Source organism: Lissotriton vulgaris, chromosome 7, assembly GCF_964263255.1.
Source record: "Lissotriton vulgaris chromosome 7, aLisVul1.2, whole genome shotgun sequence".
In the NCBI taxonomy this organism is placed as follows: domain Eukaryota; kingdom Metazoa; phylum Chordata; class Amphibia; order Caudata; family Salamandridae; genus Lissotriton; species Lissotriton vulgaris.
The window spans coordinates 438,002,464-438,022,647 of NC_141695.1; the positions used below are offsets into that span (position 1 = coordinate 438,002,464).

The 20,184-nt window shown below is 40.8% G+C and overlaps 1 protein-coding gene across 2 annotated transcripts in view; it reads left to right on the forward strand.

Annotated features, from left to right (window-relative positions):
* MPV17L (MPV17 mitochondrial inner membrane protein like) overlaps window positions 1-19,947 on the forward strand; it is a 268,705-nt gene extending 248,758 nt beyond the window's left edge. Inside the window, exons 4-6 of one of the 2 annotated variants that reach the window (XR_015297477.1) lie at window positions 12,848-12,877; window positions 17,434-19,639; window positions 19,784-19,947. Coding sequence is in view for 1 of the 2 variants with exons in the window: in XM_086930430.1 (XP_086786556.1) it covers window positions 12,848-12,877; window positions 17,434-17,637 (234 nt within the window). In the remaining variant the exon portion in view is untranslated. Of the gene's footprint in view, window positions 1-12,847; window positions 12,878-17,433; window positions 19,640-19,783 lie in introns of those variants that run through there. The other variant, XM_086930430.1, reaches the window with a different exon arrangement.
* The last annotated feature ends 237 nt before the right edge of the window (window positions 19,948-20,184 follow it).

Genomic DNA, 20,184 nt, shown 5'->3' on the forward strand with positions numbered 1-20,184 from the left:
AAACGTCTACCAAGTTTCTCAAGAACACCGTCAACCTCCAGTGATATAATTTCTTTATGCAATTTTATAAGATTTGTAATATATCTTTCAATGTTTTGACTTTTATCAGAAATTTAGGTACAACAGTGCTGTACCTTCAAAATTCCACAGACTCCTCCCTCTTTTGCCAAAATTATATCAAAAGCAAGTCGATTTTGCATCACCATAGCTCTCATAGCCACCATTTCTGTGTTTACCATTAAAAATCCCCCTGCAGTATCTGTTGACAAACGATCTACTATCGTTGAAAATTTCTGAATTCTGTTTGCATTAAAGGATATACCAACTTCTGGTATCAATGCTCCAAAAACATCACCTATTATTTCTATTACACTTTCCCCTCTTCTACGACTTAAAGGTTTACCTATCTCATGAATTCCATTAGTTCCTCTATCTACATGGAAAATTTTAGGAAAGACCAGGCCTACATAACAGGACCCTTACCAATGATCAGGCAATCTATAATAAGCTTTGTTCCCGCATAGGAAATATATGCCAGGAAAAACTGGATCATCACCTCCTTTAAAGCCCCAACCCCCTTTTTTATAATATATGTATCTTCACATTGACTTGCTCCCACAAATGATTTTATCAAACACAGTGTTGTCTCTTCAAATACATAATTTCCCTAATAATGGTGTATCTATATTTATAGCAACATTCACATTATATTCCTCTATATTATCATCCTCAAATGTCCACATTGTAGATTTAGATTTCTTTGCTTTTTCCTTCCTCTTGTATTGATTCCTTCTTTCCTCTACCATATCAAAAAAGGCTTTCTCCTAATTTCTCATTTTACGAGTCAAATTATGTTTGAACGCATAGTCATGGGTCAGTTCTTGTGTTTCCCAAAAATATTCCCCGAAAACCTTTGCAGGTTCGATTTGATTCAATTCAGCCACAATTTTCACTTTTGCAAAAACATCATCAGAATTGGAATAATAATACTCCAATTTACCTGTTCTATACAACAAACTAACTAATACACTACATGTAACCCCATATGTTAATGGAAGGTAGTGATATGTCACACCCTCTGATACAGATTCTGGTAATTTCACACAGACGTAGCAATCACTAGCGTCCATTGTTCTCACATATTCAGATAATAACTTAGAAAACATATTCTTCGAGTAATCACTAATCGAACTGTCTTGATGTACTTCAGGTCTATACACATGCATTATTTCACCCTTTGACTCAGACCTTAACTTTCATACTCTCATTTGCCTTTGCTTTTTCAAAATTTGGCCTAAAAGGAATTACAATAGCTAATATCAACCATACCAACATCAATAGCCCTGTACATATTAACCACATTCTACACCATTTTCTAAAAATAGTACATTTCGATCTTGTTACATCCTTAGTAGCCATTTTTTTTACACAGCTCGTTCCACAATCTTTTCTGTCTTTATATTGTCTCTTTCAAATCTCTTTTGTACTTAAGTGTCCTTACCAACAATAAATTCAACAATCTCGTTCCTTCACCTTTCCCTTTCTTTAGTTTCCCAGTTTAGGTACTCCTTTTTCCCTCTTTTGAGTTTCAGTTCACTCACTTTCTTTTTCTCCACTTTGATAATTCAAATGTTCTTGACTGCTATTTACTTCCTTTATTGGAGGCAAAACAATGTATGACCATTCAGGTGACTTGTATTTTTGATTTGGTCTTCTTACTCTTTTTGGCCTTTGCACAATTTCTATCTTTTCACCCAACAACTACTTTTGACTAGTTATTTCATTTACGTGATCTTCTTGGATTTTTGCTTTATTAACCAGTTTGAATCTCAGACCATCATTTTCTTTAGGCCAATTATCTCCTTTACGTGGTTTCTTGGTTTCAGGTTCGACAGTGTTACGTTCCACTCTCCAAGCTCTCTCTCTTGAGCTTCTACTCAATTGAGTTTCATCATCACTGTCATCAGACTCAGTTTCAGATTTCTCATCAGTTTAATTTATGGTGAACTTTAGAATGTCTGTTTTCTTCACTGAATCTGTTTTCTCTTTGGTCAGTTCTTTCACTCTAAGTACTTCTTCATAGCTGGTACTTGGAAGCTCATTCCCACCGTGAGTTATTTCCTTTTCTCCAGATTCAAGATTTCTTTTCCTGCTTTCAGAACTTTCAGACCGTCCTTCAGTACTTATCTGACTACCAGTTTTGTCTTCACTTTGGTCAGTGTCCACTCTGGTATCAGAGCTTACCAAATCTCGACTTTCAGGTCGATCTTCAGAATTTGGTATTTTGAGGACTAGACCTTCACCTTCAGACGTAGAGCTTGCATCTGATATTTTCAGATGTCGACAAACAGGTTGAGCTTCAGTATCTGGATTTTTATCTGGTTCTCCTTCAGAATCTGAGTCAGTTGTGCTTTCTGCTTCGTCCTGTGGATTTTCAGGCTCAAGCACACGGATGGTATGGCTAACATGTACCCATCTCTTTACACCAGCACATTTAACTGCAGTCGTGCTAACCAGAATGACTTGTCTGGGCTTCTGCCAACGAGGAACTAGGCAGTTTCTTCTCCTGTGTACCTTTATCCGAGCCCAATCTCCAGGGACTAGATCATGAGCTGGATGTTTCTCTTTCGAGTTTGCCTCAGTTCCCACCTGATGGAACACAGAAATTAACACGTCAGACAGGTTTTTGCAGTAATCCAGTATGATATCATCATTAATAGTCAATAGTTTATCAACTGGCACAAATGCTTGACTCATTACTCTTCCCATCAGAATCTCATGAGGACTCAATCCGGTCTTTTTATCAGGTATGCTCCTTAGGGTCATGAGAACAAGTTGCAAAGCTTCAGGCCATTTCAGTCCAGTGGCCAAACACATTTTTGCAATTCAGTTCTTTATGGTTCCATTTACTTGCTCAACTACCCCAGAAGCCTCTGGTCCGTAAGCACAATGTCATTTCTGATGAATGTCCAGTGCTTCACAAATCATTTGCATTAACTGTGAAAATGTGTTCCACGGTCAGTCTCAATGGTTACTGGGAAACCAAAACGTGGAATGATATCTCTCAACAATAGTTTTGCAACAGTCTTTCCATCATTCCGTCTGGTAGGGAAGGCCTCCACTTACCGGGAAAACAGACAAATGATCACAAGGACATATCTAAGTTGATTACAGGGTAGCAACTCGACAAAATCCAATTGCATTAGTGTAAATGGACCTTCCTCCTGTCCTATGGTTCCCAAACTCACAACTGTTTTCCTTCTTGGGTTTAACTGCTGGCACACAAGACATCGCTGACAAAGGCTCTCAGCGATCATCCTGAATTTAGGATTATACCATGTCTGTCTAAACATCCTGATCATGGCATCCCTCCCAATATGGGCTTCACCATGGTACATTCGGGCCATATTAGAGATCATGCTATCAGGCATTACTGGTCTTTCATCTTTATAAACCCATATTTCATCCTCTTCTCTTTGTCTACATCCTGATTTTAACCAAATGCCCTTCTCTTCCTCACTTGCTTCCTCCTGCATCTGTTTTACTTCCTGCCAAGTCTCAACTACTGTGGTTAGCATTAAAGGACTTGAAACATGTTCAGCTTTTCTGTCCCAATTTATAGATGCAAGATTTTTAGCACAGTACTTAGCAATAGAGTCAACAAAGCGGTTGCCTCTGGTGACATAATTATCTCCTTTCTTGTGAGCTGCACATTTTAAACAGCAATTTTCTCAGATAACTGTATTGCATCAATCAGCATTTTCAAAAACTCAGCATTTCTGATGGGGGATCCTGCAGAAATTAAATAACCTATTTGGGACCAGAGTTGACCATAATCATGGACAACCCCAAAACCATACTGACTGTCAGTCACTTTGGTGACTCTTATTTCTTTTCCCAGTTCACATGCTCGAATCAAAGCAATCAACTCTGCTATTTGAGCAGAACGAATTCCTGTCAGACACGATGCTTCCAGAACGTCTGCCACTGTACATACAGCATATGCAGCACTCAGAGCACCCTCATCTGTTTTCAAACATGAACCATCTACAAAGATTACATAATCAGATTCAGGCAATGGCTCATCTTTAATGTCAGGTCTTGATTTGGTACAATATTCAAGAACATCCAAACACTTTTGATCAACTTCATTTCTCACCTCCACTTCCATGGCATCAGGTAATAAAGTAGATGGATTTACATTCACACATTGTGCGATTGTCACATTATCCGCACCCTGAATTACTTTTTCATACTTTGTCATCCTGTTATTGGTAAGGAACTGTGTTCTGGTCCTAGTGAGGAGAATTTCCACTGAATGAGGTACATATACCCTTAACGGATATCCCATCACTATACCTTCACTCTGTTCCAAGCTCACACTTATAGCAGCTACTGCTTTCAAACATCCTGGCAATGCTTTGGCAACTGGATCCAAAACAGCTGAGAAATATTCAATTGGCTTTCTCAGTTTTCCATGTCTTTGATTTAGAACTGATAATGCACATCCCTCTTGTTCACTGCAATACAGTTCAAACTCTTTCTCATAATCAGGCATTCCCAATGCTGGTGCTTCACACAAACTGGTTTTTAGTCATTCAAAAGCCTCCATTTCTGTTTTTTTCAGCACTATGGGGTCTCTTACATCTGTTCTTGTCAGCCTCTGCAATGGTTTTGCTATCAGGGAAAATCCACTGATCCATTTTCGACAATAACCTACTATTCCTAGGAACATTCTTACCTGTTTCTGAGTTTTAGGAGGTTTCATTCCCTGTATCATTCGGATACTTTCTATAGTAACTTGTCTGACTCCTTGGGCAATCTTGTGACCTAGATACTGTACTTCTTTCTGACAACTGTAACTTTAATGGTGACACCTTATGTCCTCCTGCTAAATGATTCAGTAATGCAATGGTATCTGAAACACATGCTTCTCCTTAGCCACGTCCATACACACAGCGCTGGGACGCCCACGGGTAGCCACACGCTTTATGATTCCAATTCCATTCCATTCCATTCCTTGGTTCTTGATGCCACTAACAGGTCATCAATATATTGAACCAGTACTCAATTTCCAGGCATGTTTAAACGCTCCAATGACTTCTTTAGCAGCTGATTAAAGATGGAGGGACTTTCAGTATACCCCTGAGGAATTCGGCACCATGCCAAAATACGGTCTCCAAACCGAAAAGCAAATATTGCATGGCTATCTGGATGTAATGAAACTGTGAAGAATGCAATACATAAGTCAATGACTGTATACCATTCTGCATCATGTGGAATTTGGTATAGGATTACTGCTGGATTTGGCACAACAGGACAGCATGGGACAAAAATTTTAATAATTCTTCGTAAATCCTGCACTATCCTAAATGTTCCATTAGGCTTCTCCAATCCCATTATAGGTGAATTACATGGACTGCTTATTACTTCTCTCAACATTCCTTGTTCAATCATTTTGTTTATCACTAAAGTTATTGCTTCGATTATTTCTGCTGTCAATTTATATTGGGGAATATTTGGGTAACTCACTCCTTCCTTTACAGAAACTTTCATAGGATATACACCTCTCATTAATCCAATATTCTCTCCACTGAAATCCCACACTTTTTCTTTGACTGACTCTTTGAACTCACCAGGTATCTTTTCTTTGCCAAATACAGGAAACATGCTATTTTGTTCTGAGTTCATCAGTGACATAGTCATTTTATAACATCTATCTTCATCTGGTGTTTGGAGTTCAATGCCATCTGGTGAACAATAAATGGCACAATTCATTTTACACAATATGTCCCTTCCAAGAAGGTTAGTGTAACCAACAAAGTATGTAGTTCCTAATGAGACAAACAGGTTGAGGTCAGTGAACCCTAGTGAGTGGGTGTACGCAAGGTCAGGAGAAAGGGTTCCTCCTTTTCGGAAAGGGACCCTCACACACCCAACAAGCAGGTGTCTTGCTTCATCATTGGGCCTGCTCCTACTCGGGTCTGCGCTGCAATACAAGATCAGACGCCCATGCTGGGGCCTACTTAGCGGAGATCTTTTTTCCTCAAGCCATTGGGTGCAGTGTGTGTGTGAGGGCCCTAATGTGTAATGAGAGTGTAGGTGATATAATGGTGTAAACGTGAGTTAAAACAGGAAATAGTGGTCCACTCAAAACAATTTTAATGAGGTGTGAACACTACCCTGGTTAAAAATTAAAAGGACGCACACTCCCACTTTAAGGTTTGTGGGAATGTGGGCTATTATTATAGGTCAACATATTTCTTGCCTGTTATCCACTGATGGCAATTCTTCAGAACCAAATAAAAATGATCTACCTACACTTTTTGGTGGTGGTTAGGACCTCACTGAGGAGTAAGTATTACCACCTGTACAGCACCCTAATAAGTGGCACTGGTAGATCTAACCCCAACCTGCAAGAGATAAAAAGAACACATGACAACAGTTAGTTATCATAAATACTGGGTAATTGTTTGTGATGTGCACCAGTCAAGGTACGTGGTGCTAAATGCATGAGGAACACAGGTGAGCTGTGCCATGCATCATCTGTGACCCATCTGCATTCCATATCACATAAACAATAGTAAGAACCAATATAAAGTCCAATAAGAAGGTTAACAGAACTACTGTCACGCACTACAAATCGCTGCATATCTTTGACATTTCCAATTTCCACTTTAATTCGTTCTGTCAGTGATGTTTTAATCTTTCTATTTGCTACGCCTACCACTTGGATGCTGTCTCCTGAGAGAGGAAGATTTGGACCTTCTACTGATCTAACAGTAGTACGGGTAGCACCTGTGTCCACTAGGAAAGTCATATTTACGTCATTCACCTTTCCATTCACAAAAGGACCAGATTGATGTACCTCTAGAGTTGCGCCAAGGACGCACTCTTCTCCCTCTCCTAGCCACCACCAGTAGCTATCATCAAACTCACTCCCATCTTCCTTCAGCCAATACTGTGAACTCACATTTACTCTAGGTGATCTCGTAACCTGTTCTCCTCCAAAGAATCCGGTCTCTGTACTGTATTTCTGGTGATTTTCACTGTGTGGAAGTGGTGGTTGTGGCACCACTTAACTACCTGTTGCTGTGGCGATGACTGCTGAATTACCTCATTCTGCACCTGCGGATTCAATTATGTATTTTCGGGATTAATTCTTGGTGGCAACTTACACTTGTTCTTCCAATGCCCTAACCTGCCGCAATTGTGACATGGAAACTTTTTCTTTGCCTCTTCCAAATTACCCATTCCTTTTCCTTTATGTAAATTTCCCTTCATTTTCACCTGACCTCCTTCAGGACTTTTATTCTCTAATTGAGCTACTTGATGTTCAGCCACTTTCACCTGTGACCACATGAGTTTCTCTTTAAGCTTTCTTTGCTTAACCTCAATTTCATCACTGCAATATTTTTCTTGCCTCAACACTTCATCAACAGAACATGACTGCCAAACCATCAAGTTATGCTTGATCATATCTCCTTTCTCGGGTCTTAATCCAAAGACAAAACGATACACAAAATGACTCATATCCTTTTCACTCAATTCCTCATGTCCACTGTATTGCTTCAACACTAGCAACAATCTCTCATAAAATGATTGTACTGATTCTTTAGGTTTTTGCAATGTCCTGTCTATCTTTACCCAGTCTGATTCTTTCAGAGGGATTTTATTCTTCAAGAATACTATTACCTGTTCATACTTCCGCATCACCTCAGGTCCAGGAGCACCTGTTTTAGGATCTCTTGGGTATTACTTCTGGTACTACTATGTCAAGCAACCCACCTAAATCTTCCCATAGTACTTTTGAGACTTTTACAAAGCGATCCACTTGTCGGTACCATTCCACTGGTTTCTCTCGCAACCTAGGGAAATCATTTTTTAAAGGACAATATATCCTGTCTAGTCCAAGAAACGTGCACATACCCTCCTCCTGGTATTTCTCTCATAGGAAATTCATTCGCTACAGGCTCCTTTTCTCTAACTGGAAACCGTTCTACATCTCCCCACTTCCTCAACAACACAATCAATTCCTTTATCTGGGTTAATCTTCCGGCAGTATTCATATTGTCAATATCTTTTTCAGTAAAATCTACCCTGTAAGGTTTTTGTAATTTTTTTGTCTTTGCAAGGTCCATATTGAGTTCATTTGCCAATCCTTCTAGTCGACCATGCAGATTTTTAGCTCTCCATGTAATGCTTTTACACATGAACATTAATTCATCATCTTGGTATGCTTTTAACCTATCTGTTCCAATTATTAATTCTACCATGTCAATTTTCAATCTAAACACATCTAACACTTTAGGTTCTTGATCCTTTACTTTTAGTGTTTTAAGCCAGTCACTTAATTCCTGTTCTATCGGTACTACCGAAGTTTGTGACAAATCAATTTTCTCTGTACTTCTTTCGGGTGTTGGAGAATCTGATTCTGCACCTGTTGGAAACTTTTTGGGAGACTTTGATTAAAGGTCAAATCAGGCGGAGTCATCTGACTAGTATGCCTAACTTCAGATAAATCTGGGTAAACCTTTTCTCTTACTTTTTGCAAACTTTGATTCAAAGGGATAGTTAACAATGGTTCTTTCATTTTCTGGTTTTCGAACACTGGAATCACCGGACCTATTGTTACTGGGACAGTCACAGCTTCTATATTTTTAGTGAGTTCATGTATCTTTTCAGTCAATTCATTAGTAGACCGCACATATTCGGATGTACTTCGGTGTCCTTCAAATCTCCTCTCTGCTCTATCCATGATACCTCTAATTTCACAATTTTGTCTGGGAATACCAGTAGGTCTGGTTTCCATTAATGGGGCATTAGAATCACATCTCGATTCCTCTCCCCCGGTACTGTCTTTAATTTCAGAAAATCGTCTTGGGGTACCAGAAAATCTGGTCTCCATTGGCGAAGCATTTGGAGTCACTGTTACAGAACTCGGTTGATATGGAGGAGGTCTTCTATTTAATATCTCCTCCAGTACTTCATCCTCTGCCCACAATCCCCATAACTCTTCCTTTCTGGTTCCACATTACTTCTCTTTTCCGTACACTTCCGTCCTACCATTTCATCAACTGTCCTTACTGGATACATTCCATCACACATATCAGCGTTTCTCCATCTCCGCATTCTACTCTCATGAGTCGTTCCCCATAAACCTCGCAATCTGCTCCTAGGTCCTCTGAACTCCTCAAACATTTCTCTCTCCAATTCATGCATCTCATCTTCCCACTCGGTCAATGCCTCAAATTGAGTTGGTCTAGGTCTTGGTTCAAGCTTAGTCATTTTTTCTCTCAAATTTCATAGTACAGCAGTGCTAAAAGAACCTACTTCTGGAAATGCTAATATGCCATCATTCTTAGTGTATCTATCCCAGTTTTCTAACCATATACATGTATGATAGCCATATTTTGTCATCATGTACGATGCAGGCGCTTTAGTTGGAGGAAGCAATTTTCCTTCTCTTGTCACTATTTCCTTATCCTTCTTAAATACGTTCTTTAATTTCTTAAAACATGTAGGTTTTCCCCTTTCTTCTCCATAATAAAACTCAATTTTTCCGACTGTTTCCTGACTTTCAAAAAATGTCACACTCTTCCGCAGACTGCTCCACTGCACCAACCTATCACAGCGCGGTTCACGCAAACGCACCAATCAGAATAGAACACGCTCCAATCACTCTCAACCAATGCTTACACACCCTTTGCTAGCGCACCAATCAGTGCCCACTCCGTTCTAGTTGTGCGGACCAATCCCAGAGCAACACTTCTGACCTCAGCCCTGGTCCAGTATCTGCAGCTTCGGCTGACCCCTCTTTATCGGCACACAGTATTTACACCTTTATACAACTAAAACCAGTTAGTAACCACATAAAACATCTCCATTCGTCTGTTTCGCTAAAATCAAAGTGATAGTTTCCTCAAACTCACAAATATTCTGTATTTCCAGTAGATAGCACTTACCTCTTCTCTACCACAGAATTTTAGTTTTGCCGATAAAGTAGCACTTTCCTCTACCTTACCCTTCTCTCAAGCTCCGGTAAAGCTCCGGTATCAACTCTGTTACTCTCTTAGGGCTAAATTTTATGAGTACATCTGACTCCTGTGCTTATAGCCAAGATTTTACAGGTGTCCTTCGCTATACATTCACCACTTTTACACGTAAAATGTCCCTAACTTGGAACACACGACGATGTTACCACTTTGAAACAGACTATGTGATGTGTGACTTACATGCCACATTTTCCTCTTCCTAGGCAGAGTAACCAGCTTCCTACCTCCCAGAAGCCTCAAAATTCCGACTACACATAACGTAATACAGACTCAACATATAGTGTTAGTCATAATTTCAGTACTTCAAAACCCTATATACATTACCCTACTAATTATATACATTACTTATCCTAGTTAACCTTTAGCAACCAGACTCCTGCTACCAAGAAAAACTGATCCAGCGCTGCTCCTAACCAAACCTCCAAACCGCCACTATATATCCTAGGAGCTATCACACTTTACTTGTCGGTGGGGCCCATAACACCGCGAGTTATTCATTCACACAAATCATCCTGCTCCCAAGATCAGTGAAAACCAGAGAATGAGACGCTGGATTTAGAAGAGTGTCTTACTTCATCTATTTTAATCTAAATTTTATACACTATATACATCTGCAGTTTATTAGATCTTACCATGGTTTACTTTTAAGAAACATTAAAACACCCCACTATTTGGTCAATGGATCAGCTAGAAAAAAATAACTAATGGACAACAAGATCAGTTTAATTTCCCATTTATTTAATTAGTATTTAAAGGTTTAATCTCCTAGCATGACCTTATTTTTTTTAACCTTAATTCACAACCCCTTAAACATTTTAAATTCACCTAAAGAAAAAGAATATTAAATTCAAACTGTTTACATTTAGTTCAGAGGATAAGTCAAAGACATATTAACAAGGATGTCGGCAATGGAAATCAGAGTTAGCGTAGAATGGTTCCCAAGAACAGTCTCTCTATTCTTTCTTGATGTTCACCTCCCATCCGGACTTCATTCCCATCAAAAGTTAAAGTAAAAAAAATGTCTAAGTCTTTGCACCATACAAAATCAATCAGTCCGACAGCATGCCGTGGTGCAAAAAATAAATTCAAAAGTATGCCCCTTCTTTCCTCCAAACGAGCTCTTTGTTACCCTTATTCCGTAACTATCTATCTAAAATTTGAAACTTTTAGGATCCACGCTCAACTCTCATTAGTCCATTCAAGGAGTGGATGAGGATCACCTCATCTCATCATTGTCCATATTTCCGCCAAGTCATCGTTATGATCATAAGTTTTGATTGTTTGTTATTACATTTTTTTCACTCGTGTCCTTTAACTTGTCACTTCACCAAATTTTCTCAGGCTCATGATTTGGACATCTCAATCTTGGCACCATTCTGCTCTTCAGGCCACGCTGACCTTGACCCACGCTGCACAGGCACAGACTGCTTGCACATCTCTCGAGCATAGTCGCGCATGCTTAGAAACCCACTGTTTCGGTGTCTCGCAAACCCTCCATTTTTATTTAGGCCGCATGGCCCATAATGGAAACTATTATAGAAACAAACACAATTAAATGTTAGATTTCGAAGTATAGCCCTTCTGTTTACCTCCCCCCATTCTAAGATAACCCTGTTAGTTATTACCTAGCTTTGAAGCTACACATATGCATTGTTTTCTTACCACTCTCCATAAATTCTGCCACAATTGTACATTTAGGAAGCTTACATGCATAGTTTTTTCATTAGATGATAGCATTTCCGCACTATGGGGCCTATTAGGATGGCGGACGGACCTGCGTCCGTCCGCCACCCCAGAGCAGGAGGGACCGTCCGCAGGGGCAGCGGCAGTCCTTCCGTGCTAATTAGGATGTGACCGCCACCTGGCGGTCACAGCCTGCAGCTTGCGTGCACGAAGCTGCAGGCACCGCGTGGTGCCTGCCGCTTCGTGAAAGGCAGGGGGTACCATAGGTACCCCCCATGTGCACCCCCCACAACCCCTTCACCCCTGGGGGCCCGCAACGGGCCCCCAAAGAAAACACTGTATGCCTTTCCACGGCGGAAATGCCGCCGTGGAAAGGCATATGTCCGCAGCCATCGTAATATGGCTGGCGGTGTCTGATAGACACCGCCAGCCATGTTAGAGATTTTCCGCCGAGGTCAGAAGGCGACCGCGGCGGACGGAAAATATATCCCCTAGCCATCCTAATGTGGCGGGGGTCTTTTTCCAGTCCGCAGCGGATAATCTGCATCCTCCGGGCCGGCGGTGGCTTCCGCCGGCCCGGAGGATGCGGCTTATCCGCAATCCTAATGAGCCCCTATATTAGTAAAACGACTTCACATAATTAATGGATTAGGTTTGCAACACAAGCATATTAGTATCCCATGTGTATTTGTGTGTGTGCTTTCTATTCTACGTTGGTTAATTTTAAAACCACACGATTAATATATATTACAGTTATTGGAAGCCAACTTCACGAGGGGTATACAAAATATTTGTTTTCACCCTCGCTCCATCAGGTGTCAAGTTGTAAGTATACTGCTTTGTAAATGGAATCCTGAATTCGTTAGCCAGAGATCAGTTTGTGACTTCCATTGCTTTGAACCAAAGCCTACAAGTTCAGTAAGATGAAGTGTAAGTAAAATAAGCGTGAGCTGAATATTATTATATAATTGAAATGTGATTTGTAGCTGTTCTGCTCCTGTAATTTCCGGAGGTATGGCTCAGTTGATTTTTTTTTACTCACCAGCATGTGAAGCTAACTTTCTGTTTCTTTTTCCCCTCCTCTCCGTGAACGTTGATGACTTCTTCAGACTGGAGTTGTTTGCTGGACATTTTTCCAGGTAGGAGGATGGCACAGGCCCACTCGCTCTAATGCTGCAACACATTGTTTAAACAGTGAGGGACCTCAACTCTCTGGGATGCTTGTCTTTCTACAGTGGTTATCTGTGTGAACTTTACGGTAAACGGGGATGGACGGATCATTTTTGGTGATTTACACAACTACAAAAATGAATTCTCTCTGTTGCTCTCGAGAATACATGCCATACGCTCCAAGCATACTTGCAAAGATCGTGCTTACATGATTTAAAGTAAACCGTTGTACAGGGGAACATCTGGGTTGATATTTTTAAGGAATTTCCAGTTTTGCCAGACATAATATATTTGTTCCTGTTGGGTTTGCTCAAGTTTAAAAACTGGACTCATTGTGCAAGCATTGCATTTTTCTCCTGGTTGTTCGATAGCACACATGCCTACAGACTGGGAGACTCACGATTATTAAAGCAAAACATGGCTTTGTTTTACCTGTCTGAAGCATAAAATTGCCTCTGTTTCAATGTATGCCAGTGGGTAAAATTAATTGCCCCGTTTTTTTTTTAATCTCCCACTTTCTAATTGGAACATGTTGACATGTATGTAATAGCTAAAGGGCCACAGCAACCCACCTCCCCGCTCGAAAGGAACCAGACTATTTTTGCCTACGCAGGTAAACTTCTGGAAGCCGCACTATGATGTCCCTGCTAGCCAGACTCAGAAGGTTAGAGCGTTAGTGGCCCATACAATAGCCAGGATCATATAGCAGTTTTTTAAGTCTGCTCCGTGTCCTTGTCTTTCCTTTGTATTCTGGTACATTATTCCAGCATTTAAAATTTTAAAAACAATGCTACAAGCACCATAATGTAAAGCGATAATATGAATTGATGAAGAACTCATGCGTGACACTTGCCAACTGGAGGGCTCTGCTCAGTCGTGGGGGTGAGAGTAAATTGTTATTTATGGTTGCCGTGCCCTCTTGAAATGGAGCTTCGATATCACTAATCCTGGTGCTACCCGAATTATTAACAACTTTACCAGGTTAAAGGTTAGCAGAAATTGATTAAACGTTCTGCTATTGAGGGGTGTCACCCAAGTATGTTTATCCGGAAACTCTTAGGGTGGTGTTAGTATATAGTAAAATGAGCTAGCTTTTAGAATGTGCATTCTTCGGAAAGTGGTCACCTCAGTTTAGGTGGTCTTTGAATCCTACCAGTGTAGTATGCTTCCAACTGAACCATTTTTAGCATATAAGTACTTGGGGTAAAGAAACCCTCAAGCCTAAGTTGTTTTTAAATCCTGATATTGAGCAATCTAACTTCCCCTGTCTCTGCCTCCCTCAGTAAAGCGTTACAGAATAAGGGTTGACCCAACGGTACTGGGACCTGGGTAGTTCAAAGTTACATATAGAGGGGTCCCAGTTACAGCAAATTAGTTACGCCATCAAAATTTGCAAAATTAAACAAAATAGAACTCTTAAGTTTGAGAGATGTTATTTATTCACATCCTCGGTCATAGATTAGTTATGCATACATTAGTTAAAATTTTCAAACATTTAAATGCCCAAAGAGAGGTGAGGGTGAAGGGGATACGGGTAGGGGGAGTGCTTGGTGAGGATCGGGATACTGTAAAAAGAATGGAAGTCACATGTTGTCATATCAATACATTTTGCAAGTTAACAACACATGGGCATGTTAGTATCGCCATTACACACTTCTTCTATACATATATATTCCTATCCCAATGGTTCAAACACAATCAAAAATGTTCTGTTGAGTTTGGGTAGGACATGTAAAAGGAGTAAGTCGATGTTTCGCCCCTTGATGGTGTAGGATCAATTGCACCTTACTGCGCGGTCTTCATCAGGCCTGATGAAGACCCCGCAGTAAGGTACAATTGATCCTACACCATCAGGGAGGGTAGCTCAGTCTTTCAAATAGGGAGAGGGTAGCTCAGTCTCAGTCAATAAAAGAGGTAGAGGGTAGGTCAGTCAATCAAATAGGGAGAGGGTAGGTCAGTCAATCAAATAGGGATAGGGTAGCTCATTCAATCAGATAGGGAGAGGGTAGGTCAGTCAATCAAATAAGGAGAGGTTAGCTCAGTCTTTCAAATAGGGAGGGAATAGCTCAGCCTTTCAAATTGTGAGAGGGTAGCTCAGTCTTTCAAATAGGGAGAGGGTAGCTCAGTCTTTGAAATAGGGAGAGGGTAGCTCAGTCTTTGAAATAGGGAGAGGGTAGCTCAGTCAATCAAATAGGGAGAGGGTAGCTCAGTCAATCAAATAGGGAGAGGGTAGCTCAGTCAATCAAATAGGGAGAGGGTAGCTCATGAGTCATCATGATCAGCAGGTGAGGTGGTTGGTCTGTGTTGCTACGCCAAAGTTACCAGACCTGTGGTCAATGTGGGAGGTGGCTGGCGTCAGGGTGCCATGAAGCACTCACGGGCTGTAAAGCTGATGACTTAATATTTGAGATGGGAGATGAGGTTTATTTTGCAGATACTTAGTTGGTATCTAGTTGCAGTAACTCTGGTGGTGTTGGAGTTTGGGTGTCTTTTTGTTTCAGATCACACACATTGGATTTTGAGTAGTGGGAGCATGCAATGAAATCCAGGTGGCGTACAATTGGGAGATGCGATGCTGGGAGGAGAGGCTTTAGTACAAAGTGGGGTATGATTGTATCTTCAGTACAAAGACACAGCACTGTATCTTCAGTACAAAGACACAGCGCAAAAACGTGTTTTAGCTATGGTATTAAAGTCGAATGGAACAAGGAGGATTGCGGTGCCAGGTAACACAGCTACCTCACAGTGTTTATATTCACTCATTCTGAGGCTTCACACTGAGTGGCGTGGTAATCCTGCAGTAAATCTGTTCTTCACTCACCCAGACAGTAGCGGTCGGTGGTGGGAGTAGCTGCCGGGCGGTGATGTGGGGAGAGGGAGGGGCATGGTGGGGGATAGTAATCTATGTATTACGGAGGATTACAGTTAAGTAAACATATAAATAAATAAAACGAATTTCATGGCGCGCCCTGCATCCCCAAATGCGATGTAGTGCGCGCAACGAAATTTGTTTTATTTATTTATATGTTTACTTACCTGTAATCCTCCGTAATCCATAGATTACTACCCCCCACCCTGCCCCTCCCTCTCCCCACGTCACCGCCCGGCAGCTGATCCCACCACCAACCGCTACGGCACCCAGAGTAACTGATACCAGGGTACCAGCGACTTCGGGGGCGGCGGGGCAAATTTCCTGGGAAGATTACAAGTATGACCATGAAATTCCCCGTAGAAATGTTCCACCAGAGGAATTGGTAATCCCTTGTCAGATTTCCGAAGTAATTCCTGTTTTCTCCCCAAAGTTTCACCTCAAGAAATAAAATAGATTTCTGATAATTATGCAGATATCATCTTTTCAATGGGGCCAATAACTACGGTCACTGCCCCGTTAGACTTAAAATGCCATTCATAAGTGACTCGAACTGTAGTTTGAAACCTACATTATGAACTCTGAAAAACATTTTTTACACTTTTCAGCGTGTACATGGAGCACATTGACCTTTTCATTCATCTGGTCTAGTTCATCTATGTGAAATATGGAATTACTCCCAGTCTACCAAGTTTCTGTTTGAAAGTAAAGTTTGAGCTGCAAATTTATTTTCCCTTTACTTTCAAAAAATGTGTTTTAGAGCAGATGTAGCTTCAATGTGAAGTGACAGTTTGAACAGCGAAATGTTTTATAATAGCATGGGTTTTTACATGCTACCACCACCTTCTTTTATGTTTTATGCTAATTTGAGACACAGAAGAATGAATCTGCACAGATCACTCAATTATCTGCTTAGTGCATAAGATGGGATTTAAACCCGTACCAGGTAGGTCCCAAGGTCCGCAATGTAGCCACTAGACAAGCATAGAAAGAAGGAGAAGGAGAATTTGACTGGAGACTTCATAGCCGTGAATAAAGGGTGTGTTATCAGAATTTACTTCGATTTCCATTCATGTCAGCAGTGCAGTTTTTCTCGTTTGTATACATTGCATCAGCTGAGCTTTTATCACTGCAGTGGCACAGAAGTTGAAATGTGGAGGATTGCCTGGCCGTCTTTAGCCTCTTACCCTCTACCACCCTTAAGCAAGAACAATTTGCTTTTTCGGTGCCTATTCTAAATCAGGCTTTCAGTTGGCAATAGATCTGGAGACCTTTCAGAGCTTGTGGCTTACGGCTAGGCGTGGAGTGAGATAGACTCATCGCTTTTCTTGCTACATTTCTTTGTTGAAAAGATGACAGCAAATGAGATTTTATGTGAATGGTGTATATTACATGCAGTTTGGCAGCTTGGGGCACACTTGGGGAGTTGAGACTCTCTCTGGGATCTGCTTGTGAATATTTGGAGAAATGGCAGTATGTTGATGTGTCCTCCGATAGTTGGGTGGAGTTCTCATCAACCACAAAGTATTTACAAACAGCGTAAACATTGCAGTTTCCGCCATGTTTTAATTCTTGTAGACTGATTGGTTACTCAACTCTTTCCCTTTTTGTGTAGAACATCAGATTTTGTTTTGATTTATCTTTTTTCTTCCCCAGACCGTAAACTTCAGCCTGGTGCCTCCTTTTGTCCGGACAGCTTACATCGGTGTCTGCGCCTTCCTGTGGACCACCTTCCTGTGCTATGTCCGTAACCGCGACATAGACCAGGTCACCTCAAAGCTGCTGCAAGCCCTGCCCAAATTCAAACCCAAGCCTGCACCTGATGTGGTCCAAGAGTCCAAGGATGGGTCAACAAAGTAACAGGAGCTCCCCCTTCCTTGGAAGACGAATGTGCTGACTTGGAATAACACCAGTGCAGCTACATCATTATGTGAATGTGTTTTACAGTGTGTGGATTGCTGCTAACTTCTAATGGATCCCTAGCGTTTACTGTGAGTTCCCCTCCACAAGTGAGACTTAATGAATTTGTGCTATTGTGTTTTGACTAATCAGTATACACTGTTTACCGTGCCAAATATCAGTGTACACACTTCTTACATCTACAGGAACTCGACAACGACCTGCTGGATGATTTTGCTATGGAAACTGAGCGCGTTCTCCCCACTGGGTATACTGTTTTTATAGCTCAAACGAGTACTCCAAGTTTTGGGTTCCAGGGCCATTATTCACATCCTGGTGCATAGAGTGAAAGGGATCAGTCTCTTCACTGTCAGTAACTGCAGCCTTCCCATTGCACAGTGCTGGATACCATGTTGGGCATCAGTACCTCAAGTGATGATTGTAATTCCATGCTTGCGCTTGAATGTATTCGTCTTGGATCTGATGAAGGCTACATCTGACAATATATTTTCAGTGTCACAGCACACCCAGAAGACCCTGTGCTTTTAGTATCTCGTACCCCTGAATCTCTGTTCTAAATGACAGCAATAATAGGCCAGTGTGGCTTGGCCCATGATAGTCTGGCTTGGTTTTACAATTGGCTAATGCTTTGACTCTGATAGCTCTTATTGAGTCTAACCATGAAGAGAATTGGCTTGATTGAGTTTGCCTGTGAAATTGATGCTTTTGCCTTGCAGCGGAAGGTCAAATTTGTCCTCAACAAGAAAGAGAGCGTTCCTACAATTATAGCAACTCCCCCGACAAAAGACTACTGTCTTATGAGACACCACTTTCAGGAGCGGAATGTAGATGTCATTCAGGGTCCCACTATAGCATGAGTTCACCAACAGTAAGAAAGGGTTGAGAAGCAGAAGATTGGTTTTTATAAGAGAACCAGCCAAAACATCACTAATAGTCCCATTTTCAGGACAGAAGGGTTGATTCAGTGGTGTGGAGTTTTATAAATGATCTCCTTGTCCACTGGATGCTTCAGAAATAAATCTGCATGTCCTGTAAATAAATCTGCTCGTTCCTTTTGGTGCCATGTATTGAGGTGGCTAATTGTGGCTGAATTGACACTGTATCTGATTTCTGATAACAGCCCCTCTGATTATACCGAAGGTCATATTATGCCACAGTTTGAATTCTAGGAGACTTTGATTTTTCCTCCTTTCCGCAGATCTCTGTACAGGGGTGAAAGTTAGTGAGAAGTCAGTTGTTTTGGGGTTGCAGTGCACTGTGAGGCGGTGCATACCCACACAATTTACATGTTTGAGGGTATTCATCAACTATTTTCCAATCTCTTTCCACATTGGAAATTTACTCCTTTCAAAAATGTAATAATATAATCAAGAAAAATTTGTGTATCGTTACAAGTAGTCTCAAACTGTTAAATTTTACAAGAGTGTACACGTTTTTTGTACTGGAACCACTGGCAGCAATGCAAGCTGAGCTCACTGCATTTCCATATAGTACTCTCCCTAATAGTGCAGGATTTTCATCAGTGAACCATGTGCCCAAGTATCAATGCCTTATACAGATGGATTGACATTTTGCTAACAGTCCTCCTTCACTTTCCACACAGTAGTAGTGCAAACTGGAGGCCAAAGGGTTGGTCCTGAAGGAGGGTCAGGCCTACTTCTCCAGTAAGCTTAATAAACTTGAACATTTGTTTTCCATGTTTTCAACCATATGTTCTGAGCGTTTAGCGTTAGGAATTCTCCAGTGATGATGTAATAGATTATTTTAGAGGAAATGTGAGGACTGGAACTAGAAAGAAAATAGACTGTGCCTGAACAAAGCAGCATCTGAATAGGGTGGGGAATGGCGATTCTCCCATTAAAATACAGAGAGAATCTTGATTTCAGTAAAGACAACAGAGGCTAACATTATGCAATAACTTTTATTGCTGCCCCCACATGCAGCCCTTTAACACCTTGGCTGCTAGGTGTTTTCCCCTCCTGTGCTGGAAATTGCTATTTTACTTTATTCATGACGAGCTCAGCTCGTCATCAGCACAGCTCAACTGTGCATCATGACGAGCTGAGCTCGTCATGAGCATCGAAAGGGTTAAAGAACATGTATTACATCATAAGTAAAACATTTCATAGAACTTTAGAAATATAACATAGTAACAGGCATCATCCTCTTAAGGCTGCGGCAAAAGTTAAACTCATCCAAAAAACTTGTTGAATTGGTATTGATTGATGAAGAACGAAACTTTCTAACGAATAATTGTCTGGAAGAAATAGAAAAGAATGATACCCACTGAAAATATTTAACAATTTTAAAATTCAAGTAAAATATGCTTTGCAAAGGCAGCAAAGCATTCTTAACAAACATCTAAAAACTATCAAATCAAATATAGTATTTTTTTGTTTTACTTTAAACAATATAACATTTTTTCCACATGGCAGTGGAGGGTGGGATAATGTTATCCTCAATTGTCTTTAATGAAATCAAGATTCT